The sequence below is a fragment of the Panthera pardus genome, unplaced genomic scaffold (assembly GCF_024362965.1).
Source record: "Panthera pardus isolate Hobbes unplaced genomic scaffold, ASM2436296v1 HiC_scaffold_21, whole genome shotgun sequence".
Lineage (NCBI taxonomy): Eukaryota > Metazoa > Chordata > Mammalia > Carnivora > Felidae > Panthera > Panthera pardus.
In genome coordinates, this window is record NW_026526777.1 from 4,765,081 (window position 1) to 4,791,201 (window position 26,121).

Consider the following 26,121-nt stretch of genomic DNA (forward strand, 5'->3'; position numbering starts at 1 on the left):
TCTGGTCCCAGCTCCTCTCTACCCCTGTTTCCTTCTGGTATAAGTTACAGACACCCCTTCCGGCCAGGCCAGGCCCCCTCCCCACCCCCAGGGACTTCTCCCAGCTTCCCCCCCTGCTTCCCTGTGGAGGCCTGTCCTGTGTGCTGCCCACCTGTCCTCCCTCCGTCCCTGGAAGAAGGAAACAGCCACCTCCTTCCTGGTTCTCGAGTCTGGCACGTGTTATTGTGGTGACCTCCAGATGCCTCTGAGAAGCTCAGTCTTTTCCTCTCTTTTGACCCACCTGCCAACCCCAGGCATAGATCCAGCCTAGGGCTTCTTAACCGAGAGTGAGGGAGTCGTTCGTCCCTTCGGTAGCAAGGGGTCAACACGACCCAGAGCTATTAGCATGGACGTCTGCGCGGCTGGCTCCAGGCCTGTCCCCTCTGCGTCCCTGTCCTTTCCCCAGTCGCTTCCCTGGCCCCTGGAGTCATGATTCTTAAACTCTGGACAGGTTTCACCTGGAGGGCTTGGGGATTGTCTTTCCCCTCGAGGGTCCCCCCGGGTGCCCTGGGTTCCATGGCTGACTACTTTTTCCGATGTCCGTGCCCCTGCAACCTCTCCAGTAGAGGGAACAGTCTCTCTGTTTCTTTCTCTGGGAGTTTGGGTGCAGACTCCAGAGCCCCGGGTTCTGGTTCTGTTTTATGCACTCGAATTGTCTGTGTCTTTGGGCCTCAGTTTCCCCCTCAGGAAAACAAGAGAAAGGGTGGAACCACGTGGTCTCTGGCATCCTGGGATGCTGCAGGGACTGTTCCCCACCCCCCTCCCCGGCCTGTCCCCAAGGGGCACACTTCCAGCCCCAGCCTTGCCTCTCGCCTCTCTCAGTGGAAGCTGCCACAGGCCAGGGGGGGATGGGGGGAGCCGAGGGGGGCACACAGCAGGACAGATGGACCGTCCCTGGTCCACCCGCCTGTTGCTTAAGGGGCGGGAGGGGAGGAGTCCTCAGGGATCCTGTTTCAACAAACGTTTCTTTCCCGAGGAGGGGAAGGAGGGGGAGAGGGGGAGAGGGACCTATTTAAAGCTACCCTGTGGCTGACTGCCTGCTCTGTCTGTTTGCCGGGGTCTCTGGCCGTCCCAGACCAGAGGTGTGAGCTTGGAATCCTCTTGGTGACCTCTCCTGTCTAGTCCCCCCAGCCACTCTGCCCCAAGATGGGCCGTGGGGTAAGTATTCCCAAAGAGAGGGGTCACTCTGTAGGGAGAAGGAGGGCTCTGTGGAGGGTAAGGGAGGCTAGAGGGAAAGAAGGATGGGGTGAGGAGGGGTGTGAGGGGAGGAGCAGAGAGAAGCCCAGCTCTGGGGCAGCGTGAACTCGGACTGACAGTCTCTCAGGCTGCCAATGTGTCCACGGGTCCACGGGTCCACGGCACTCGGGTGCCCAAGTGAACTCCTCTTCACTGCGCCCCCCAGATTAGCCCCGCAGCCCTCCACCCTACCCCCATCTCTATCTCTGAGCCTCCCCACCTTCTAGCCAGACCCTCCTGGCCTCCCGGCCCAACCGAACTTGGCACCGTTAATGCTGCCTGCCTCTGCTACCCCCCGAAAATATCCATGCCTCTGGGAGTCCCGGGCTGAGAGGATGGGGGTCCAGTCTGAGGTTGGAGAGGCCAGGAGGGCTGGCTCCCGAGTCACCAAGCGGCCCCGACACCAGCTCCAGGGTCCCTGAATTGCCAGCAGCTGGGAGGGCCATGGGGCAGAACAGCGATGCGGGCCCCAGCCCCGGCCCAGCACCCCTCCCGCTGCCCTGGGCTTTGAGCACTTTCCCAGAGCTGCCTGTACCCCCTCAGCCCACCCCTGCCCATGACATTCTGCAGCCCTGGGAATGCCAAGGGGGAAGATTAACAACCGTGGAGTGGGGTGGGGGGGGCAGGGACGGGGCCCTGAATTCTTGGAAATGCAATTTCCATATGGAGAGAAGTCACCCAATCCCTTTACACACTGTGCCTGGCTGCTTTCCTTTTGTGGAATCCTGGCTGGAGAGAAGGGGTCTGGGGAGAAACAGAGGAGGGTGCTGAGGAAAGGGGGTGCCTGTGGGGAGAAGTGGGGGAGCTTCTGGGCCCAGGGAGGGGTCAGGGAAGGACATGTTATTGCACTGAGCTTAGCAGCTGGGAAAACTCCGGGCTTGGACGCCAGGGTTCCCGAGCTGGGGTAGGAGCTATAAATAGAACCAGCATGTGCGCGCGTGTGTGTGTGTGTGCGGGTGTGTGTACGTGTGCCTGTGGCACACGTGTTCTCCACAGGCCAGAGCGGATGCAGATACTCATGGGCGAGCACCTGGGTTTCCATCTCAACAGGCCAACTTGCAAACAGGCCCGCAAGCATGTGTGAGCGTCGATGTCACGTTGTGTGGATGAGGGAGGGTCTGCGAGGAGCTGCCTGTGAGCTGTGGGGGTCACCGAGCAGGAAGTCACGCCCAGGGGAAGCTACCCGATCTGAGGACCCTCAGCTGCACTGGGGAGAGGGGAAGCTACCCACCATGCTCCCTCATCCCCCCACCCCACGTGGAGAGAACCAGGGGAGGTGGCCCTCTCCCCAGCTCTACCTTAGAACACGAGGCCCTGCTTGGGAAGCAATTTGACCTTGACTTCTTCAGCTGCCGAGGGTCTGTGCCTCTCCCCCCAGCATCCCTGGAGCCCCCCGCCCCCCGCCCTCCACCCCAGCAATTGTGCACAAGTTGGGGAGCAGATCTGGTTCTGCTCGGAGGGAGAGATTGGGCGAAATCGGGAGTCTTAGGGCTGGAGCTCAGAGTTCAACCTGCCAGGAGACCCCGTGGGAAGGGAAAGCCCCCCCTTACCGCACCCCTGCTACGATTCCTTGTGCCTCCCGTCTCTTCCCCCCCCCCCCCCCACCGTAGTGCCACTACAGAGCGAGGCCTAACCCTCGCCCTGCGCCCTGTGGCCGTGAAGGGCAGCGTGGGAGCTGGGGGAAGGGACGGAGGGAGGGAGACCAGCCCGCTCCCGCTGCCACCACGAGGCTGCGGTGGGGGGAGCGTGGCTGATTTCCAGCTGCCCCCACTCTGTCCCAGCCTCTGGCTCTCTCAGAAAGAACTCTCTGTTCTCCTTCAGCATTCAAGACCCAGAGAGGGGGACTTGTCATTGGGGGGGGGGGGCAGCGGAGAGGGGGGGGTCCTCGCTTCCTCTCTTTCTTTCTTGCCTGGGCAGCCCGCTGGCCCCAAATCTCTGCAGGCTCCTGGCTGCAGGGCTGGAGATCCTTGCCAGGACGGGTGGGGGAAGGGGCAGAGTGTCCCAAGCTCTGTGCCTGCCGTGGGTGGGAACCGAGGGGAAGGGGGTGCTGCGTGGAAGAGCCCAGCCCGACCACCGTGCGACACGCCCTCAGGTGCATGGGCACTTTAACCTCACAGATGCCATTTCACGTCTGAATGTACAGAAATTCTCTGGGGTCTGCTCTTCTGCCCCAGCCCCACCCCCACCGCCACTCTGCCCAGGCCCTGTTCCTACCCCTGAAGCTCTGGAGGGTCACCTTGAAGATGGTCTGGCCTCATCTCTTGTCTCTGCTCCCTTTGCTGCCTTTCGTCCATTCCCCAGTTCTGTTCCGCCAAGCGGACCTGGTGAACCCAAAGGACCTCAGTCCATTCAGTTAAATGAGCCCTCTTTGGTCTTCCGGGCCGGGAGACGGAGAACCTTCCGCGAGCCCTTCCCCTCTCCTGTGGGCTGTTTCAGTCTCCCCAAGACGATCAGCCTTCAGGAAGCCCAAAGTGTGCTTGACTCACGGAAACAAACGAATGCAAGGTGGACAAGGGCGTCCACCTCGCCCTGAGCTCGCCGCCCTGCTCCTGATTTCACCGGGCCCTCTGCTACGCCTCCAGGTGTTGGATTCATGAACGCCTGTGATGAGGGCAGCTGTCACATTCCCCAGATGGCTCCTGACTCTTTGATGGGGGGGGGGGGGGGGGGGCGGGGAATGCATGATCCCAGCAGTGAAACTGCTCTGTGTGAGGCCGTAATAGATACAAGCCTTTACACATTTGTCCAGGACCCGTGGAGCGGACACCGCAGGGGAGCCCTGATGTACACGGTGGACCCCGGGTGATAATGACGTGCCAGCGCAGGTTCACGATTGCAACAAATGCGCCACTCTGGCGGGGGGGGGGGGGGGGGGGGATGTTGACAGTGAGGACAATAGCACGTGTGGGGGCGGGGGGGATGGGAGAACTCTGTGTACATTCTGCTCAATTTCGCTGTGAGTCTAAAACTGCCTTTTAAAAGAAAAGGCTGCCTTTTAAAAATGCACACTATCCTGCAAAACAGGACAAGTATGCTGGCTCCAGATGCCATCCAGGGGTCCAGTCTTTACGAAAAAATGAATTACACCGTAGCGTAGACAAGCTCACTCCTGAAAGCCTTGCACGGCCTCGGGGGCCAGTGGAGAAGGAGGCAGGGGACAGAAGTCAAGCCTCCCTCTAGGACAAGGACACGTGGCCCTGAGGGATGTGGGGGCAGGGGAGGGGAGGGAGTGGGAAGGCAGTGTCATGGCCCCCCAGCCCCTCCCCCATCATCCCAGCCAGCCCCCCCACCCCGCCCCCGAAGGAGAATCGCCCAGCTCTTCCCCAGAAGCCCCTGTGAGACCCCGGAAGCCTGGCGGTGGTGAGAACACCACAGACCATGCAGAGGAAGGGGGACACAGGCTCACGAGGCTCCAGTTAAAAATGTTCGTGTGATTTCACGAGGGCGGGGTCGGGGGGGACCCCAAGAATGCCGGGACCCGAGGGTTACACACGTTTAGTTTTAGATGTAATCTCAGAGACGATTTCCTGTATTTTGGACAACGGGGCCCAGTTCCTTCATACCCGGTTGTGCCTTGGGGCCTCATGTTGCGCGCACTCTTGCTCAGCAGCGGGCAGGCCGCCGCCCAGCCGGATGGAGAGGGTCCCCGGCACACTTCGTGTCCCCGTTCCCCGGGCTCACGCTGACCCTCCAACCGTTGGCTCCTCTCAGCGGGCGCATCAGCCCTGCTCGTACCATTTCCAGCCCCACCCCCTGACCCTATGCTCCCCATCTCCTGCAGACCCTTCCCTGCCCCGACCCCAGCCCTGGCCACTGCCTTCCAGAATTCTAAATAGCTTTAGATGGTAGCTTTTTAAAGTTTCTGTTTTGTTTAGTATCCGGCTGCGGGGTTCGCTCAACAAACAGAACCTTAGCCAAAGCCCAATAGTAAGCAGCTGAGAGCGAGGTCCTGAGTTCTGAGCCCCTCGGCCTGAAATCCCCACATAGAGCCCGTGAGCCTGCCCCTGGTTTGCAAACGGAGCGCCCGGGGTCCCCTCCGCCCTCCACCCTTTCCTCCCCCGGGATCATCAGTGCCTTTGGGCCCCCTGCCCCCAGCCCGGTGGGAATAGAGGCTCTCGCCTCTGGCCTCCTTGACTCTCTGGGTTCTCCCCCCGCCCCCCCAGGCCGGCCGTGAGTACTCGCCCGCGGCCACCACGGCGGAGAATGGAGGCGGCAAGAAGAAGCAGAAAGAGAAGGAGCTGGATGAGTTGAAGAAGGAGGTGGCCATGGTGAGGGCCGCGGCCCCCCGAGGGCTGTGGAAAAGGGGTCCCAGCGCACCTGCAGAAGGCTTTGCCGCCCCTCCCGTGCCCCCCGCTTCAGCCCCGAGCCCCTCGGCGCTCACAGGCGTTCTAGACACGATGCTCAGCCTCCTGCCCCCGAGTAACTCGACTTCCCTCCTCAGGACGACCACAAGCTGTCCTTGGATGAGCTGGGCCGCAAATACCAAGTGGACCTCTCCAAGGTGAGCGGCGGGGCTGGGAGTGAGGGCGCCAGGCAGCCCGTGGGTAGGAGGGGCCTCAGAGCTGGAATCCTGTCCTCTGCACCCACGAGGAAACTGAGGCCCGGAGTCCAGTGACCACTGGGGCCCGAGCCAGAGCTAGAACCCGGATTCCCTGCCCTTCTCCTGGGAACCCGGAAGCCAGGCCCCCGGGGGCACCCTCCAGGCGGGGCTCGTCGTCCGCCCCAGGCAGCTCCGATGACATGTATCTCAGGGGAAGTGACCTCCGTGAAATGCTAACCCCTCACTGCCCTCACGGTAACCCGTGCGCACCACTGTGCACGCGACGCCTAACGTCCACTTCTCTGATCCTCACAAGACCTAGGGGTTGGGTGCTGTAGACCTGTGTGTGACGGCAAGGGCTCTCGTGGAGGGGGACGAGCTTCCCACCGTCACAGAAAATAGCAAGCGGCGCAGTCAGATTACCAAGCCCACCATTTTGAAAAACAAAGCGTCAGTCAAAACTGTAGTGGGTGCGTACCTCCTCCCGGAGGCCCTCCCTGACTTCCCTTTTGAAAATTCTTCGCCTTTGCCTTTCTTCTTCTTTTTTGTTTATTTTTGAGAGAAAGAGACAGAGAGAGAGAGAGAGACAGACAGACAGACAGAGAGAACACGATCGGGGGAGGGGCAGGGAGAGAGAGAGGGAGACAGAGACAGAGAGAACACGATCGGGGGAGGGGCAGGGAGAGAGAGAGAGGGAGAGAGAGACAGAGAGAACACGATCGGGGGAGGGGCAGGGAGAGAGAGAGAGGGAGACAGAGACAGAGAGAACACGATCGGGGGAGGGGCAGGGAGAGAGAGAGAGGGAGACAGAGACAGAGAGGACACGATCGGGGGAGGGGCAGGGAGAGAGAGAGAGGGAGAGAGAGACAGAGAGGACACGATCGGGGGAGGGGCAGGGAGAGAGAGAGAGAGAGGGAGAGAGAGAATTCCAAGCAGGCTCCACCTGTCAGCACCAAGCCCCACATGGGGCTCGAACCCACGAACCGTGAGATCGTGACCAGAGCCGAAGTCAGATGCTCAATCAACCAAGCCACCCAGACGCCCCTCTTTACTTTCTTAAGGATCTGGCAGTGACGACTATTTATCGTGTATCGCTTCACCAGGTCATAAGCTCCACGGGGCAGGGACTTCACGGGTCACGTCCAGCTCTGGATCCCCAGAGCTGGCGACAGAGCCCGGCACGTAGTAGGCATTCAGCTCACTCTTAGGAGAGCGATGAGTGCACAGATAGAAAGACAACCACGTGGCCCCTGTCCCCAAGCCGCTCAAAGTCTGGCGGCAGGAAAGAAGGTGACGCAGAATTCCCACGCCCCTTGTGGAGCGCGGTTCTAGAACCGTGCGTGGGCGACACCGGGTGCAGAGAGAGACGTCTGAACCAGCCTGGCGCTCGCGGAGCAGGGCCGGGCGAGCCTCTGGGGGAAGCGACAGACGGTTCAGAGCCGTGTGACGCCGAGGGTCAGCACACCGGCCGTTTCTCCTGGCTGAAAAGGGGAATCTGAAGAAGACAGGTGGTGGGAAGAGCCCGTTCAGAGGCCTCTCCGGGCAGCCTTACCCAGGCTCCCTCCGGAGGAGGTACCACGGCCCTCACTACCAGCGAGTATCTCAACCCGAGGACGCCCAGAGTGGGGGCCACAGTCTGAATCTTCCTCGGGCTTCGAGGCCTCCAGCGCTCACTGCAAATGCCACCTCCCCGGTGTGACCTCTCCTGATGGTCCCCCACCCCTTCCGACCGGGTGGGATTTTTCTCTCCACCCGGACGTTGTTCCCCTGCCCGGGAGCAGGTGCAGGGAAGCGGCGAGGAGGTGCTCACACGCCTGTCCGTGCCTCCCTCAGGGCCTCACCAACCAGCGGGCCCAGGACATTCTGGCTCGGGATGGGCCCAACGCCCTCACCCCGCCCCCGACCACCCCTGAGTGGGTCAAGTTCTGTCGCCAGCTCTTTGGGGGCTTCTCCATCCTGCTGTGGATCGGGGCCATTCTCTGCTTCCTGGCCTACGGCATCCAGGCCGCCATGGAGGATGAACCATCCAATGACAACGTGAGCCTGCACGCCCGACCCCTGGGCCCACCACCCGTGGCTCTGTCCTTCAGGCCCGAAGCCCAGTAGAAGCGGGGGCAGGGAACAAGGCCCTCACATCACAGCCCCGCGGGCCCCTCTGCCCTTCAGGCTGAAAGGGGGTGAGGCTTCTTTGTATATCTGTAAGCACACACACGCACACACATCCGTGAATGAGACAGCCCCTCCCTGTCCTTCCCACCTCCGTGGGCTTGTCTGCATCCCTGGGCGTCAGGTGGAGAGGCCTGGTCCTGGGAACTCCCTACGACCCTCCCCGCCCCTTCCGTTTCTTAGGAAGGAGCCTGGAGGGGGAGGTTGGGGAGAAGGTCTTCTGCCATTCCCACACCCGGTCACGGACAAAGGCAGCCCCGAATGCCCACCTGAGGGGCAGCTGGCCTTCCCGGGCTGGGAGAAGAGCAAGTCCCTCAAACCTCTCTCCTTCCAGCTCTACCTGGGTGTGGTGCTGGCAGCCGTGGTCATCGTCACCGGCTGCTTCTCCTACTACCAGGAGGCCAAGAGCTCCAAGATCATGGATTCCTTCAAGAACATGGTGCCTCAGGTAGACAGCCGGACGGGGCTCCAAGGGGGGCCACGGGCTTTCTGGAAGCGTCCAGTTCCTCCCCCTCAGCAACTTGCACTCTGAGACGGCGCTGTGGGCGGAAACACCCTCCCGCTCTCCATGCCAGGACCTAGTTTCGCTGCTAAGGGCGCAGGTGCCTTCTCCTCGAGGGGTGGAGGAGAGGGGGGAGGCCAGCACGCAGAGGAAGGTGCTGGCGGGCCGGGCGCGACGTGAGATGCCTGGGTCCCCCCTCCGCAGCAAGCCCTGGTGGTGCGGGAAGGAGAGAAGGTGCAGATCAACGCCGAGGAGGTGGTGGTGGGAGACCTGGTGGAGGTGAAGGGCGGAGACCGCGTGCCCGCGGACCTCCGGATCATCTCTTCTCACGGCTGCAAGGTGAGGAAGCCGCCAGGTGGCGGCCCGGAGGCGCAGGCCCTACAGAGCTGGGGTGGGGGCGCCCAGTTAGAAGCTGCAGGTTTGGGAGACCCAGGCCCAGTGTCCACCTGCCCCCCGCGCCACCCGGCCGAACCCTGCCTCCCGCGGAGCGTTTGTGGATCGTCTCCTCGTGGCTGTGTGTCAGGCGTTTCTTGGACATCCACTTTATGCAATCATGTCGCGGGCATTATTATGTGTCAGATGCTTTATTTACATCCACTTATGCTACTGTTTTTTTTTAAGTTTTATTTATTTATTTTGAGAGAGAGAGCATGAGCAGGGGAGGGGCAGACAGTGAGAGAGAGAGAGAGAGAGAGAGAGAGAGAGAGAGAATCCCAAGCAGCCTCTGCCCAGTCAGCACAGGGCCCGATGCGGGTCTCGAACTCACGAACGGTGAGATCGTGACTTGAGCTGAAATCGGGAGTCGGACGCTCAACTGGCAGAACCCCCCCCAGGTGCCCCTCCCCCACAGCTGCCCCTTTAACTCTGCCAGGCGAGTGTTCTCGTGGCATGTGGCCGCAAGGGCGACCATGCACGACCCTAGGCGGTTCCACTTTCTTAGCCTGTGATGTTCGAGGAGGTGCCCCCTACAGTTGTGTAACACAGAGACTCTGGTTACACGCCCCATTTTACAGATGGGTAAATGGAGGAGGTTTTGTTGGTTAGGTAACCAGCCCAAGGTCACGTAAGAAGCGAGAGCCAGGATCCCGAACCGGGGCACGGACAGTAGCTGAGTAAAACACGTGATGAGGGCCAGGGTAATGTGCCCATCGTGTCGCGGAGGTTGAGCGTGGTTGGAGTCCGGAGACAGCTGTGTGTGCACACGTGTGTCAGCCCGTCTCGTGCGCACACGCCTGCTTCCTCCGCAGGTGGATAACTCATCTCTAACAGGCGAGTCGGAGCCCCAGACCCGCTCCCCCGAGTTCACCCACGAGAACCCCCTGGAGACTCGTAATATCTGTTTCTTCTCTACCAACTGTGTGGAAGGTGAGAAGCCGGCCCCGTGGGAGCGCCCCCGCCCAGCACCCACGGAAGGGTCCGAATCCCGAACCCCCAGGCAGGGCTGGGGGCTGCGGCCTTACCTAATTCTCGAAAGTCCTGCCTAAGGCAGAGGGAGGAGACCGAGGGGTCAGGGAGCCCTGAAGAGCAGAAGCAGTCCGTTCCAGACCGGTCCCTTCCACACACACCGTTCCACACAGGACACGCACAGACACAAATGCACACGATTCACAGCACGCACCATGCCCCAAACCAGCCTCGACTCCGAGAAGTCTTCGGTTGGACTGACTGGTTCCATTTCTCCTGATTCGGGGACTAGTTGCTTCCCTGTCTCACCCTTGCTCTGACCAGCACGCAGGCTGGGGAGGATCGAGCCAGGTGAACACCAGGCACCCCCCTCAGTTTGCCCCGTGCGCCCCATCTCTGTTCCGGGTTCTGGACATGAACCAGGGCCAACGGGAGCTTCCCGAGGTGCCACCACGTAAAGGCAGGAGCCCAAGCCTACCGGAAACCCCTCCCTCTGTGGCCGTGCCCCCTCGGAGACAGCCCAACGGCAAGAGCTGGTGGGGACAGAGGCCTGGCCAGACCTGGGGCCTGGGACAGGCCGGAGGTGGCCGTGTACCACCCCCCCCACTCCCTTCCTTCCCGACTCACTTCTCCCCAGGGTATTATGTCTCTCTGAGCCGCTCCCCTCCTTTAGCAAATTGGAACTATAATGCAAATCGCCACACGTTAAATATCTTACATTTTTAATGTCCTGAGATTCTGAAACGTGCTCCACATTTGCCACAATTGGTAAAAATGCCTAGTAAAATACTCGCGTTGCTTACTCTGAAATGGGCTGTGGAGAAAGGACGAGGAATGAAGGGAGCTGACGTTTGTTGAAGGCCTGCTACGTGCCAGGCCCCCGTCAGGTGCAGCACAGCACCGTCCCTTTTCGTTATGAAGGCAACCCATCCCTGGGCGGGAAGTCAAACGAGAGTGCAAACCCACGCTTGGCCGGCTCCTACCTGCGTGCTCTTTCCTCATAGCGCTCGCCCTCCCTCTCGCTCTCCCTCTCTCTCTCTTCCTCTGGAGAGGCAGACCCAAGGGTCTACCCGTGTCTGCCTAAGGGTCGGTGACCTCCTGGCTCCTTCTGTGCGGTCCCAGGCCCAACGTTGAGAGAGAAAATCTTAAGGCCACACGGAAAACCCGTAACAGGTGCTTTCCTCCGTGCCCGTCGTATACTTCCAGATCATAACAAGCCGGAGACTGATTTTACCGAAATACCGACGCTGTTTTCATTTCATTCATTTCATTCTTCCTCCATTTGAATTCTGGGTTTACCCGCAAGGTCTCCCCTCGGGGCCCAAGGACAAGAGGAAATGAGTTGCGGTTGGCGGGGGCTGGGACGGGCAGTCTGCGCAGGGGGAAGACGGCCACCCACGGGGGGGGTGGGGTACGGCCTCCCCGGGGGCGGCCCGCAGGACCGGAGTCTGAGGCTCGTTTCCTCTGCAGCGGCCTTCCTTTTCCAGTTCCGGGCTCCCCTCTATGTTGCAGGCACGGCCAGGGGCATCGTGATTGCCACAGGCGACCGGACAGTGATGGGCCGCATAGCCACGCTGGCCTCAGGCCTGGAGGTCGGACGGACACCCATCGCCATGGAGATCGAACACTTCATCCAGCTGATCACGGGGGTGGCCGTGTTCCTGGGGGTCTCCTTCTTCGTGCTCTCCCTCATCCTGGGCTACAGCTGGCTGGAGGCGGTCATCTTCCTCATCGGCATCATCGTGGCCAATGTGCCTGAGGGTCTGCTGGCCACTGTCACCGTGAGTGGGTCAGGCTGAGCGCCACCCGGGGAGGGTCTCGCCACCCTTTTCCTCAAGGGGCTTACCGTTTCTCAGCGATGTTTTCGCTTCCAGCCCCCAAAGTCACTTATCAGATTCCCGTTTAATGGATGGCTCAGAGTTGGAGCCTGAAAAATCTCGGGAAGGACTGCGCCTCGGCTCGCCGTCTCTCTCCCGGGGGCGTGAGGCAGCCACCCTGCTCACCCCCCGACGTGCTAGCCGCTGCGGGCTGCGGCTCACCCCGGCCAACCGTGCCATAAAGCCTCCCCCAAAGGTCACCAGTGACTAACTGGCAAGCCCGGTGCCCTTTCCTCAGCTCCCTTCCTTGACTCTGCCGCGGAAACGGGTACCGCTGTCCACCCCCTGGAATTCTCCCCTCCACTGAGCACCGCGACGCGTCACTATTCCGGTTCTCTTCTGCCCCCTGCGCGGTCTCCTCCTGCTCCCCCGACCCTGATTCTCAGGCCTCGAGCTCTGCTCTCCACCCCCACCCCAGGCGCCACACCCCATTCTGTGCCAGCGGCTGTCACACCCCTTCGCCCAGCTCTGCGCTGGCCCGCTCTGGACTCCGGCCGCGCAGCCTCGCTTCCCCGAACGCACCCCTTGGTCTCAGCCCGGCACGTCCGAGATCGAATCCATCCGCCACCCGCGTGTAGATCCCACCTGGTGTTGGCGGAGCGGGACCCCTGGTCCGGGGCGAGGTCACCACACGCCCGGCTCCAGGCTCAGCCCCGCTTCCTCCCCTCCCTCTCCCAGGTGTGTCTGACCCTGACCGCCAAGCGCATGGCGCGCAAGAACTGCCTGGTGAAGAACCTGGAGGCGGTGGAGACGCTGGGCTCCACCTCCACCATCTGCTCGGACAAGACGGGGACCCTCACCCAGAACCGCATGACCGTCGCCCACATGTGGTTCGACAACCAGATCCATGAGGCCGACACCACCGAAGATCAGTCCGGTGATTGGGCGCTCCGAGGGGGCGAGGGGCCGGAGGACGTCCAGGGCACCCGCGTGGCCGCGAGGCGGGGAGGGGGCAGACGAGGGACCTGAGCCGCGCGCCCGCTTCTCCCTCCCTGCCTCCCAGGGGCCACTTTTGACAAGCGATCCCCCACGTGGACAGCCCTGTCTCGGATTGCCGGTCTCTGCAACCGCGCTGTCTTCAAGGCCGGGCAGGAGAACATCTCCGTGTCGAAGGTGGGGCGCCTCCGCACCTGCCCACCTTGCTGACGCCCAGCTCCCCCTCTCACACCCTCCGACAGCCTCGGGGTGTGGGGGGGGGCTTGGGTGCCCTCCTCCCTCGGCCCAGGTGACCCCGAATTCTCCTCCGGCAGCGGGACACAGCCGGCGACGCCTCCGAGTCAGCTCTGCTCAAGTGCATCGAGCTGTCCTGCGGCTCCGTGAGGAAGATGAGGGATAGAAACCCCAAGGTGGCGGAGATCCCCTTCAATTCCACCAACAAGTACCAGGTCCGGTCGGGCACCAGCACGGGGGCGGGGAGGGGGCCGAAATGAGGGGGGCGCGCAAGACCTAGGAAGGGTGGGAGCCTCGGCCGCGTCCTTCGCCCTGGCCTCGTCCCCCAGGAAAGCCACGGTGACCCATGTCTGGTTGCAGTGACCCCCTCTGACTTCCAAACTTCCATTCCTCACTACAGCCCGTCGCCCTCCCAGCTCCGGCCCCAGCCTCCCAACCCGCCCAGCGGCACCCCTGAAATTGCCTTAGGGTACCCCTCAGGCCGCAGGCACCTGTTCAATGCCAAGAACTCCCCGCCTAAGCACACTGAGGCCAGCCTGGCGGCAGGTGCCGCCCCCCACGCCAGCGCAGTGCCTGTCTTAGCTGGTCTGGGCAAACATTTGTTAGGTGAATGAATGTCCTAGGGGAAGAGGACGCTCAGTTTACAGGGCTGGGATGGTGAGGCCCCAACTCCCCTTCACACGCAGAGGCCCTCCCTCTGTTGACAACGGTTGATGGATCAGGGGTTATCTTATTAGGGGAGGTGTCCTTAGCAGCCTCTGCCGTCCCAGGACCAGGGACGCGTATGGCCCCCTCTGTAACCACCTGTCCTCCCTCCAGCTGTCTATCCACGAGCGGGAAGACAGCCCCCAGAGCCACGTGCTGGTGATGAAGGGAGCCCCGGAGCGCATCCTGGACCGGTGTTCCACCATCTTGGTGCAGGGCAAGGAGATCCCTTTGGACAAGGAAATGCAAGACGCCTTTCAGAACGCCTACATGGAGCTGGGCGGGCTGGGGGAGCGCGTGCTGGGTGAGAGGCCAAAGCCGGGAGCGGGGCCCAGAAGGGTGTCCGGGCCTCACTGGTTTCCCCGGGGCGGGGGCTCTGGGGACAGCCAGGCGGGCCCCTGGTAGCACTCACTCTTCCCTCCTGCCCGCCTCAGGGTTTTGTCAGCTGAATCTGCCGTCTGGGAAGTTCCCTCGCGGGTTCAAATTTGACACAGACGAGCTGAACTTTCCCACGGAGAAGCTCTGCTTCGTGGGGCTCATGTCCATGATCGACCCTCCCCGGGCTGCCGTGCCGGACGCCGTGGGCAAGTGTCGCAGTGCGGGCATCAAGGTACGCCCTCCCTTCCTCCCCCCCCCCCCCACCCCGTCCTCCAACGCCGAAGGTCAAGGGCCTGCAGGGGCTGCTGCCTCGCGGACACCCAGGCCACGGGTGGCCGCCTTCCCACGGACCCAGAGGGGAAGCTGTCCATCTGCCTGGAGCTCTCGCTCTGGTCCCTCTTGGTCAAGGTAACCATGCACATCGCCTCCCTCTCTCATTCTACTCTGATTTTGAGCCCATCTGGCACTCGTGCTTCGGACACCTGGCTGTCCAACTTCCCGACTAATGTCCACACTCTCTAGCATTTGGGGTGGGATTAGCAGGCTCTTGTGGGCGCCCACTCCCTCCCCACGCCCCCAGCGACTGGCTCTCGTCCTCATCCCCCAAACACACCCCTCCTGGACCCTCGTGTCCGACTGCAAATGCTCCCCAGGGGCCACTCCTTCCTCTGTGCCTCGTTCGTTCTTCATTCTGCAAATATTTATCGTTTACCCCCTGCGGACCAGGCACTGTTCAAGGTGCCCGAGTTCAACAAACAGACGGAAACCCTTTCCGCTTTCCTGTCTCCGAGACACCCTCCTCGCCAGCCCCTTAACCCGTCTCATCGCCAGTCATGGTGCCGCGGCTGGCTCTTCCTTTTCCGGCGTCTCGGCTAATTCCCAATCAGTTCAAGCGGTCGGTCCACTGAGGGCCAGGCGCTCCGCCAGGCGCAGGCGTTCTAAGACGAAGGAGATGTGGTGCCTGGCCTCCGGCGCTCACGGGCTCCCTGGGGAAATAAATGCCCCTACGGTTAGTCACAGAACACTCTGAGAGCCGGGGTCGTGAGCACCTACCACGGGCCAGGTACTCGCATAACGCAAACCGCCGGTCGTGTGAATCAGGCACTATTCTCAGCGCTTAACCCGTATGATCTCATTTAATCTCCGCAAGAACCTGATGCGTAAGCACCGGTTTTTTCCTTTCGAACAGAAGAGGGGAGCTGAGGCACGAAGGAACGTGCTCATAAGTGGTAGAGCCGGGGTTTGACCCAAGGCAGCCCTCCCTTTCCTAACTACCACACTGAAGCGCGCGCGCGTGTGTATGTGTGTCCGTAAAGGGTTTCTCAACCCCGTAACCGCTCTGTCTCTGAGGGAGGCGTCGTTATCCCCGTTTAAAAATAAAACAAGCTGAGACTCAGAGGGGGTAAGTCGCTTTCCCGAAATAAATCTGCCAGTAAGGGCCGGATCAGGTATGTGAAGCATGGTACACGGTCTGGAAAGCCATGCTCCTGCTGGTGAGGCTGCCTCTGGCCACGATCGGTGCCGTCACGGAGGCCGGGGGACGGATCCCCCAGGGAACTCCGAGCAGGGAGCAGTTAATTCTGCTTCAGAGAACAGGACAATGTTTTTACAGAGCGCACGATATTTGATCTGGGCCTCGAAGGCTGGAGTGTCTTGTGAGGCAGGGAGAGGAAGGCTGTCAAGGTCAGAGACAGTGCGTGCCCTGATGGCGTCAGCCTGCACGTGGGGTGCAGGTGTGGGGGGAGGCGAGCGGCACAGGAGACTGGGAGGTTGGGCCGAGGCCATTTGGAAGGACTTTGCCTAAATGCCCGACTTGGGCTTCATCCTGCAGTCCCCAGAGAGCACAGGCGTCCCGGCTGATCCAGCTTTCAGGAGGCTACCCGAGCGGAGGGTCTGGATCTGGAGGAGGACGGGAGGCAAGGAGGCAGGGAGAGAGGCCGCTGCCATAGTTCAGGCAAGGGGTGAGGCCCTGAACCAGGGCGGTGGCAACGGGCTGGAGGCGAGGAGTCACATGAGAGAAATGCTTTGAGAACATAGTGACCGAGCTGGACATGGTCAGTGAGGAAGATGCAGGGACAAAGGGACAGAATGCACAGACAGGACCGTATCGAGACGGGGACAGAGGGCAGGCTTAGCGTGCTGGTGGGAGTGCATGATGAGCTCCCTTTTGGCCTTCAGTTGGAAGCGTCCATGAGACGCCCGGGAAGAGACATCCCCGGGGAAGCTGGCCTCGGGTTAGAGCCCAGGACAGAGGGTCGGGCCCGGAGAGCAAGGCTCACCAGCACACAGGTGCAGCTGAAGGCCGGCTAGTCCGTTGCATCGTTCTGGCCGGGAAGAGAACCGGGGTCAGGGAAGGGGACAAGGATGGAACCGGGGCCACCAGTCTTGAGGCAAGGAGAGAGAGAGAGAGGAGCGAGTGAAGGAAGGGAGAGGGGGGCGTCCCAGCTCACGTGTGCTGAGTGCCCACCTGGCGCCATTTACCCTTCACGACAACTTTGGAGGGTGGGGCTCGTCCCCTCCTTGGGCCGAGACGCGGTGAAAAGACGGGTCCGAGGCGTGACACTGGGGAGGGCCGGTGTCCAAGCTCAGGCGGTGTCCATCCGCCTCCACAGCCGCCTCTTCCGCTGCACTTGGCGGCCACCCTGAGGAGGCGGGAAAGAGCCAGAAGAAGCGGGGAGGGCAACCGGGAATAATGGGGTCCATGCAGACAAGCAGGTCTCAAGGAGGGGGTGGTGGCCAGTGCCGAATGCTCAGAGGAGTCACGCGGCATAAGGACCGCAAGGATGCTGTTGCCTTCAACTGGGAGGCCCACGTGGCCTTCAGGGGGCAGGTGCAGGGGCTAGTGGGGGTGCAAGAGAAGGCAGGGGGCCTTGAAGGGGCTTCCTCCCCGGGGTCTGTGACATTTGCCCACAGACCCGCACGTGCAAATGCTTGTTCATCCGGCTCCGATCCGCTCATGCTCGTGACCGAGAGCCTCGTCACCGGCCTCTCAGATGCCAGCCACCCTCCCGAGCAGTGCCGTCCATTCTGCAAGAATCCCCTTCCTCCCCGTGGAGAAGGGGTGTCAGAGGCAGATGTACAGGCAGACAAGGGCCGGGAAGGGGGGCTGTGCCCCCTGCATCCCTCCTCTGCCCTGCTGGATGGCCTGCAGCCACGGAGTGGGCACTAAGAAAACCGTCTCCTACTCCCGGCTCCCAGGGGCCTTGAGTCACAGCCCCTTGTAAGCCTTTGTCCCTCACCGGTAGATGAGGGGGTCCTTCCAACCAGGACGGCCTCGTATCCCGTGAAATCCTAACTCCTAAACGGTCTCTGAGGCTCCTCTTCCAAGAGACCCTCGTTAATTTGTTACTCTTCGTGGAGGCTTTCCTCCACCCTGGTGAAGTATCTTTGATCCCTTAAGTACAACTTGTCACCCACCCAACACGTGCACACACACACACACACACACACACACACACACACACAGTTGCACCATTTGGGCTGGGATCTGTGAATCCCACCGTCTGGTGGTCAGGCCTTTTCTGACTTTGGGAAAGGAATGGGTTGGGAGGGGGTCCGAACACTGCTGTTCTTTTCTCTTTTCTCCGTCCTACCAGGTGATCATGGTGACTGGGGACCACCCGATCACAGCCAAGGCCATTGCCAAAGGTGTGGGCATTATATCAGAGGGCAATGAGACTGTGGAGGACATCGCAGCCCGGCTCAACATTCCTGTCAGCCAGGTCAACCCCAGGTGAGGCGTTCCCAGGAGCCCGTCCCCCATCAACCCAGCCTGTCCCACAGAGCGCTCGAGTGTCCCCGGGGGCATTTGGATAGCTCCTCTGGGACTTTGCAGGCCTTGCCTGGGACACCTCAGTGACGGCTGCTCGGTCCTGAATGTGTCCAGGCTGTGCCACTGACTGTGTAACCCCGGAGGTGTCACTCTACCGTCCTGAGCCTCCGTTCCCTCAACTACAAATTTAGGGTGCTGTCTACACTGCAGGGTGGCCATGGGGGCGAGAGGCATGTAAGAGAACTAGCACGTTGCCTAGCAACGACTGCTCGGTGAGGATGCCGCCTCTCTTCCTCAAAGGGAGAGATGGGACAAGGAGGCCACCCATGGAGACAGGGGGAGGAGGCCCACGGCCCTGGGAGCCCGACTCGGCGGGGGCCCTTCGGCCCAGCGATGGGGGTGCGGGTGGAGGCAGGAGGCTGGCAGGGGCGCGGGGACGCAGGGGGCTCAGCCACCTCCATCCCCGCCGTCCAGAGAAGCCAAGGCGTGCGTCGTGCACGGCTCGGACCTGAAGGACATGACGTCAGAGCAGCTGGACGAGATCCTCAGGAACCACACGGAGATCGTGTTCGCGCGGACGTCCCCGCAACAGAAACTCATCATCGTGGAGGGCTGTCAGAGGCAGGTGAGGACGACGGGGGCGCCTCGGGGGGCCCCGCCCAGCCCAGCCCCAAACCTCCCCGGGCCGGGAGGAGACTCCCGAGAGCACCCTGTCTTGAGCCCTGAGACGGCCGCCAGTTGAGGCCCCCCGAGAGTTTTAACGTCTCAGGAGGAGCCGGAGAGGGAAGGGCCGGGCGCGAGGACCTTTAGAAACAAGGGATGACGGGAGCAGAGTGAGCTTTGGGACGGGTCCCGACGTGTCACAGTGGTGAGTTCAGCCCCTCTGTGCTTCGCCCAGGGGGCCATCGTGGCGGTGACGGGGGACGGCGTGAACGACTCCCCCGCGCTGAAGAAGGCTGACATCGGCATCGCCATGGGCATCTCGGGCTCCGACGTGTCGAAGCAGGCCGCCGACATGATCCTGCTGGACGACAACTTCGCCTCCATCGTCACGGGCGTGGAGGAGGGTGAGGGGCCACGCGGGCTGGGGTGGCGTCGGGGACGCTAAGCCGGCGCTGGCTTCCCAGGCCTCTGGACCCCAACGCAGAGCCGACGCGGGACCCCAGGCACCCGCGCGCCGCCTCGGCTCCCCTCAAACGCGCATTCCCCCTCTCTGGGGAACACGGCCCACCGTGCTTCGAGCGCCTGGGCGGGGAGGGGGCCCTCCCGTCTCCCTGACGCCCTCACCACCTCCCACAGGCCGCCTCATCTTTGACAACCTGAAGAAATCCATCGCGTACACCCTGACCAGCAACATCCCCGAGATCACCCCCTTCCTGCTCTTCATCATCGCCAACATCCCCCTGCCTCTGGGCACCGTGACCATCCTCTGCATCGACCTGGGCACAGACATGGTGAGGCCGGGGGTCGGAGCGGGGTACGGGCGAGGCGATCGCGGGCACAGGGGGGTGGAGGAGGGCAGCCAGGGCACGTGGCCAAGCTGCGACGGTCGAGGGAACAGAAGTCCGAGACCTGGACCGTAACAGCGTCTTAATAACGTTTGCTGAACTGCATCAGAGGTTCTTCCTCACTGACGGTCCTGTGCACCTGTCGCCCCCCTCCCGCTGCCCTCCTCCCCCTGCGCGCCCCTCACACAGGTCCCGGCCATCTCCCTGGCCTACGAGGCGGCTGAGAGTGACATCATGAAGCGGCAGCCCAGGAACCCACAGACGGACAAGCTGGTGAATGAGAGGCTCATCAGCATGGCCTATGGACAGATCGGTGCGGAGGGGCCCTGGGGCCCCGGGGGGACCCCGAGACAAGTCTCTGCCCAGCTGTCGGGGGAGGAGCCCCCGGCGAAATCCCAGGCCGGGGACCAGCCCCCCCACCCAGGGGTCGGGGACATCCATCTCTGGCCTCACTCTGCTTCCTCCTCTGACCCAGGGCCTGTCTTTGCCCACTCCCCGCAGGGATGATCCAGGCACTGGGTGGCTTCTTCACCTACTTCGTCATCCTGGCGGAGAACGGTTTCCTGCCATCACGGCTGCTGGGAATCCGCCTGGACTGGGACGACCGGTCCATGAACGACCTAGAGGACAGCTACGGACAGGAGTGGGTGAGTGGGGCCGCGAGCGGGGACACGCGGGCCGGGGAGGGCGGGCTCAGTGCCGGCAGGAGTGGTCCTCGTGGCCCACGGGGGCTGGGGGCGAAGGACGCCTGGTGCCCGGGGCTGAGCGAGTGCCACAGCACGCTGCCCTGGGCACCTGCCCTCGCCTCTCACGCCACCCCAACTGCCCGCCCCCCTCCCAGACCTACGAGCAGCGGAAGGTGGTGGAGTTCACGTGCCACACGGCCTTCTTTGCCAGCATCGTGGTCGTGCAGTGGGCCGACCTCATCATCTGCAAGACCCGCCGTAACTCGGTCTTCCAGCAGGGCATGAAGTGAGCGCCCCCGGGCCCCCCACACCCCACCCCTCCCCCGGCAGAGTCTGCTCTCTTCCTCCCTCCTCCCGTGTGCCTCCTCCCTCTTTCCCTCCTTCGTCTCACACTCTAGTGACACCCAGCCCTAAACACGGGTGCCCTGTGCTCCCCCCCCACGCCCAGGAAGCCCCAGTTTATGGCACCCGCCCTGTGGAATTGCGTTATCCTCATGGGGGGCTGGGAGCTGCTCGGAGTCAGGTTCGCTGCCTTCTTAGAGTGTGAGTTATCACGTGCCCGTCATCGTGCTGTGACTCAAACACATTGTCTAACCTCACAATAGCTCAATGAGATAGGTGCTATTTCCAATTTATGGACCAGAGAACCCAAAAAGGTTCCGTGACGTGCCTGAGGTCACCCAGGCGGTAAGCGTTCACCCGGGTCCGCTTCGAATGCCCAAGCTCTTGGCTACTGCCCTGGGTGGCTCGCCTGTCCCTCTGGCACCTGCTCGGTACTAATTACTCTGTGACTGTGGCATGGACGGTGGTTCGTTCTGGAGGCATCACCGCCATTCTCTTCTGCAAAGAGCGGACGCGATTCCCCAAGTGAGTTTTGAGCTAATTTCTTAGCGGGGGGGGGGGGGGGGGAAGAGCGAGATGCCAAAACCCTGGTGAAGTTAATAGGCTTGAGATCCCGGGGAGAGGAAGGTGGAAAGTCCATTGGCTAAGTCAAGGTCACACGGCGGAAGGAGAGTCCACCAGCTGGATGGTGCGGTAAAGGGAGACCGGGAGCAGAAAATCGAAGACATGGGGTCCCGCTGTGGGCATCACATGCTGTGCTGCACACAGGTGACACAGGAAGGTGGGAACACACCGCCCAGCTGCCTCCAGCCCTCCGAGAGACAAATGGAAAAGAGAAGGGGGACTGATGATACCAACAGCCACTGGCCAGCGGCTGCCCCACCTGGGGTCCGGGGTCCTGGGGTCCTCAGTGATGCTGGCTGCAAGATTCCAAAGCCTTACGGAGATCACCCACCTACGAGAGGGCTGTTAGGCTTCCTGAAGTTTCACTTTTAGGCAGAATCATGGGTGTGAAGGGCCATCCGTGATCCCACGCTCACAAGAGGCTCTGTTTGGAAAGCGTGTGTATTTCCAATGTTAAATGGGGAAATGGTATTCATTACTTATTAACAAATGTAGCCTGAGAGACAACAATCCATTAGAACGTGGTCAAGAAAGAATGGGAAGGATCCTTTAGTGAGTGGAAAGCTTGGGAAGTACCAGCCCCGGCCAAAAAGACATGTGGTGCGTGAGGTTTTAACAGGCTGACCAGTAATGCAACCGTACCCTGCGAACGTTCCAGAGCTATCCCGTCCCCAGCAAGCCTACGATGTACGGGTCGTATCTCCATGTCTCAGGGAAGGAACATGAGGCTCAGAGAGGTTCCAGAACCTCGCTTACAGCCGAAAGCTAGTAAGTGGGAGAGCTGAGACTAGACTCTGCTGTCTGACTCCAGAAACTGTTCTCAGAACCTCGCTCTATCCTGCTTTTCGGTTCCAAGACCGTGGGCACCTTTCTAGCATTTCCTTTCCAGTGAGTGGACGCCTTCCTCTCTGCTAAGTGCTTTACAAACGTTCTCCTCTTTATGGGATCTCGACGAGCAGCAACTACCAGGGCCGGGGAGGCCCTGAGAGTGTGAAAGACGTACACAAACCCTGAGGCAAAGGGCTTCCAAAGGCCCTTGCTAGGCAGACGCACTGACGCAGACCGCAGGCCGGGACCCGTGACAAGACCATACACTGCGGGAGGGCAGAAGGAAGCTTGTGTTGACCACAGCATCTCCAGCATAGAGCGCATCAACCCACACACTGGAAACGTTCATTTAATGGATGAATATATGTGTTCTGGGCAACAGTCGGAGGTGAAATCCGAAGGCAGAAAACGTAAAGAGCATCTCCTTTGGTTTTGTGCAGCCTGAGAAGGGGGTGTTTGAAGACGGAGGGTGTAGGGCGACGTCTGTGATGGGTCCCGGGCATGCCTCTGCCCCTTCCACCACCAAGGGTCTCCCTGGATCTCCCCCCACGTCACCCCGCCTTCCAACACCGCCTCCTTTCTTTGTCTTTCCAGGAACAAGATTCTGATTTTTGGGCTCCTGGAGGAGACAGCGCTGGCGGCCTTCCTGTCCTACTGCCCGGGCATGGGTGTGGCCCTCCGCATGTACCCACTCAAGTGAGTGTGTCGTCAGAAGGGCCCCGCGAGGTTCTGGTCCCCAAACCCCACTTTCTGCGACCGTCCTGGGATGCCCCTGACACTCTCCCGTTTCTTTTTTTCCTGCAGGGTCACTTGGTGGTTCTGTGCCTTCCCCTACAGCCTCCTCATATTCATCTACGATGAGGTCCGAAAGCTCATCCTGCGGCGGTATCCCGGCGGTAAGCCCCCCGACCCTCACCCCTGCGCCCCGCCGCTGCACCCCACTGCTGGCCACCCCGCCCCGGGCTCCACGCCCAAAGCATTCCTACTGCGGATGCTTGCTCCTTTTCCTCATGTCCCCCAGATCCTGGGGCCCCTGATCCTAGGAGCCCTGAGCCTGCTGAACCCCATTACTGCCAGGCCTGGGCCCACCTGACACACAGGTGGCCCTCAGGCTACTCCTTCCACCGCGACCAGAGAACAAAGAGTTGGGAGGACCCCTCCAGGTCACCTCGTCCCGCTTCCACACTTTACCAAAATGGAGAGGTGCCGAGGTGAATTTATTTGTCTGGGGTCATAAAGCAAGGACCTGGCTCTAGAACCCGGCCTCCTGATTCCTGGGCATCGACCAAGGTTTTTGTTTTGTTTTTTTTTTCCCAAGCATTTTTGACCACTTACTGGAAATTGAAAATGGATGGCCCACAAGCCAAATATGACCCACGGATATCGTTTGGTCTGGTCTGCCCTTTGCTGGGTGGGTGTGTTTTTTAATTGGTCCAATGACTGAAATTTGGAAGCTTTCACGTAAAATCCAAATTTCCGACTTCTGAAAAACCATGAGCGGCCAGCCCCACGGCCACATCTCTGCACGGCCACAATGGGCGCTTGCCCCTTTCGAAACTCATTTGTTACCCCCATGGCCCCTGAATCTTCACCCCCAACCCACTCTGTGCCCACCCTGAACTGTGCTAAATACAAGCCTCCCTAACCCCAGGGCCCCAGCTCCCTGATTTCTTCCCCTCCCTTTCCACCCTCCTCAAGACTTCCCTGGGCCCCTGCACCAGGCCTGTGCTGCACGTGGCCGTAAGCCCCCGAGCCCGTGGAGACAGATCTCTGCCCCCCACCCCCGTGAACTCACACCGCGCCCCCCCCCCCATCTCTCCCACAGGCTGGGTGGAGAAGGAGACGTACTACTGAGCCGTCTGAAGAAGGACCAGGGTCAAGGGCGCCTGGAGGGGGCTGGGGGTGGTGGTGCAAAAGGACTGGGGGGTGTCGGGGGAGGGTCCGGGAGGGAGAATGAGGCCACTCAGCAGGCTAAGTTGGGGGAAATGGGTAACTAAGCTCGGGGTGATTGCCTTGCAGACCTAACTACAAACAACCGGGTTAGACCCCACACGTCAGGGTCCTTCCCAGATCCCTATCCACGCGCTCTGCTCTGTGGTCCACTTTTTCCGAGGAATTAACGGCTACCCCAGCCCTCCCTGTTCTGTCCCTGCACACCCACCTGGCATTACAACAGTTCAACACCCAAAGGCAGGGACCTGTCTGAACCAGGAGGTGGGGACCGTCTCAGATCACCAATGTCCCTTCATCTCCCCGGCCTTACCCCACTGTCCCTTCCACCCGTCCTTTGCTTCCTGCCAGACGCTGCCCCCTGCCCCCGCTGGGGATGAGACGCAGTTCCTCCTGGTGAGTGCCAGGTGTGGGGCCGGAAAGGGAAGCTGGCTGCCGAAGCCACCCATCCCCCCAGGCAAGGCTGGTTAGGAACCTCTAGGGGAGAGCTGGGCAGGGGGTTGGGAGGCGGGCGGACGGACAGATACGGTAAAGGGAGCCGGGGAAGAGAGTGCCAAGGACAGGACAGCTGATGTGTGGCATCTCCAGCCCTGCGTCCTTCCCTTTTAAAGCTTCCTGCCAGCTCACATGTCGCCAGAGTGGCAGCAAAGGCAGGCCAGCTCGATCCGGAAGCTCCCTGGGATCCCACACCCGTGCACCAGGCAGTCCCCACCGACCCCCGGCTTGTGTCGTCTGGGCCCTGGGGCCCGGGTGTCCCAGATGCTCCAGCTCTCTCCGTCCCATGCACCTGGTGACGCCCTCCCTCCATGCTGTTCCCAGAGGGACAGCCGCCAGTTCATTCCCTGCCCCAGCCACCCCCTTCCCCTTTGTGCCCATCCTGATGAACCGGCTTCATTCCAGGAATTCCCTGGCCATCAGCGGGAACCAGGGTGGAGAACTTCCAGAACCGTCCTGTCTTCCGGGGACATGCAGAATGAGCTTAGGTCGTGAGCACGGGCAGAAGCTCTGGACCACGAGAGAGCAAATGTTAGGAGGGCTGTTCCTCCTGGGCAAACTGCTTTCCCGCTAGTGATCATTTCGCCCACTTTCCAAGATGGGGAGTTAGTTTCAGGTTCCTACGGGAGGTCCTTTTCCTTCCCTTACCACCCCCCCCCAACTCCAAGACTAACAGTCTTGCTCTGCATGCGCGTCTGCCGCTTCTCTAAGCCTGGCCTAGAAGGCACTGGGAAGTTCCTGTAGACAGACACCCAGATGAACCGAGCAAGAGACACCTAAGGGGAACGGAAGGCCTGAGGCAGAAAGGAAGGCGGCCCAGAGACAGCCTCCCCGGGGGCGCTCGCCCCGCTACACTGGAATGTCACTTGTTCAGAAGCACCTTAGAACAAGTGAGTCACGGCTTGGGGCTCGGAAACCTGACTGGAAGCCAGATGAATTTGGGCCTGATTCACCCGAGATGTGTTGACTGTGCACAAAGCTTATCTTTGCACAATCAACAAAAAGGGCACTTGTCTAGCAAAGTAAGGGCATAAACCACATCGCTGGGGGTGGCCTGTTTAGTCTACCTAAAACAATACTTTTGAAGCACTTTAGGAATATCTATGTAGAAGCAGCGCGTGCCTGGGCTAATTATCATCAGTTCTCATGTGTTTGTTAAAGAAACATTTGCAAGACCTTTACTTGGTGACCTTTTTGTAAGACATTAGTTTGACATACTCCATGTGTACTTGAAAATAATAAAGTTGCATTTCTTTACGGAAGAGGAATCCCTTCCACGGCTCAGGTTTCTAGACTGAGTACTTGCCTTCCCCCCACGCTGTGGCATTGAAAGGTGTGCCTTTCCTCCTGTGGAGGAAGCCGGAAGCCGTAAAGAGCGGGAAGGAGATGGGGAGAGGAAGGAAACGGTCTGGGGGCAGGCGATGTCAGCGGAGAGGGCCAGAGGGGAAGAAGCCAGGCTGCGAAATGACCTGGAAGAAAAGCCAGTAGAGGCCTCCGTCCTCGTGGCCGAACATACCCCGAGGGCCACAAAAGTTTGTCCAGAACAGGGAAGGACCTATGAGTCTATGGGGGCCCAGATCCTCAAGGCCACTTCTGCTTTCTCTGTTCCAGACCAAAATCAGGCCGCCGTCAGTCTGAGGGGTGGGGGAGGGGGATGGTCAAAACCAGTGAACAGTCGATACTGTAGGCAGAGCCCCGGTCCGGGTGCTGTTTAGGGGACGGAGGGAAAAGTGGCTGCAGTCCTCGAAACTGACCTAAGTAGCCGGCTCTGGAAGCCTTCGTGGGCGGGGCGTGACGGGCAGTGGGGAGGGACGTCTGTGTGCTGCAGGTGCAGCGGCCGTTGGGTGCTGGGCATTCCTCCCCGGGGTCCCCGGGAATGGGACAGGAGAAGACACCAGC

At 61.0% G+C, this 26,121-nt stretch overlaps 1 protein-coding gene and 1 long non-coding RNA gene across 2 annotated transcripts; one reads left to right on the plus strand and one right to left on the minus strand.

The window, feature by feature from the left end:
- The first annotated feature begins 1,063 nt into the window (after positions 1–1,063).
- ATP1A2 (ATPase Na+/K+ transporting subunit alpha 2) lies at positions 1,064–25,500 on the plus strand. The gene is made up of 23 exons (XM_053908910.1): positions 1,064–1,197; positions 5,439–5,543; positions 5,717–5,776; positions 7,649–7,852; positions 8,316–8,429; positions 8,688–8,822; positions 9,731–9,848; positions 11,400–11,668; positions 12,443–12,641; positions 12,768–12,877; positions 13,015–13,149; positions 13,754–13,943; positions 14,074–14,249; positions 17,614–17,750; positions 18,264–18,414; positions 18,688–18,856; positions 19,089–19,243; positions 19,487–19,610; positions 19,799–19,944; positions 20,139–20,269; positions 22,372–22,473; positions 22,582–22,673; positions 23,603–25,500. Exons 1-23 carry the CDS (start codon positions 1,186–1,188, stop codon positions 23,629–23,631), a joined length of 3,063 nt encoding a protein of 1,020 aa, XP_053764885.1. The 5' UTR covers positions 1,064–1,185; the 3' UTR covers positions 23,632–25,500.
- On the minus strand, positions 15,135–17,231 carry LOC109257226 (uncharacterized). The gene is made up of 2 exons (XR_002075924.2): positions 16,499–17,231; positions 15,135–16,401 (listed from the first exon to the last, which is right to left on the minus strand). It is a non-coding gene; the product is annotated as an uncharacterized LOC109257226 (long non-coding RNA).
- Positions 25,501–26,121: the final 621 nt, after the last annotated feature.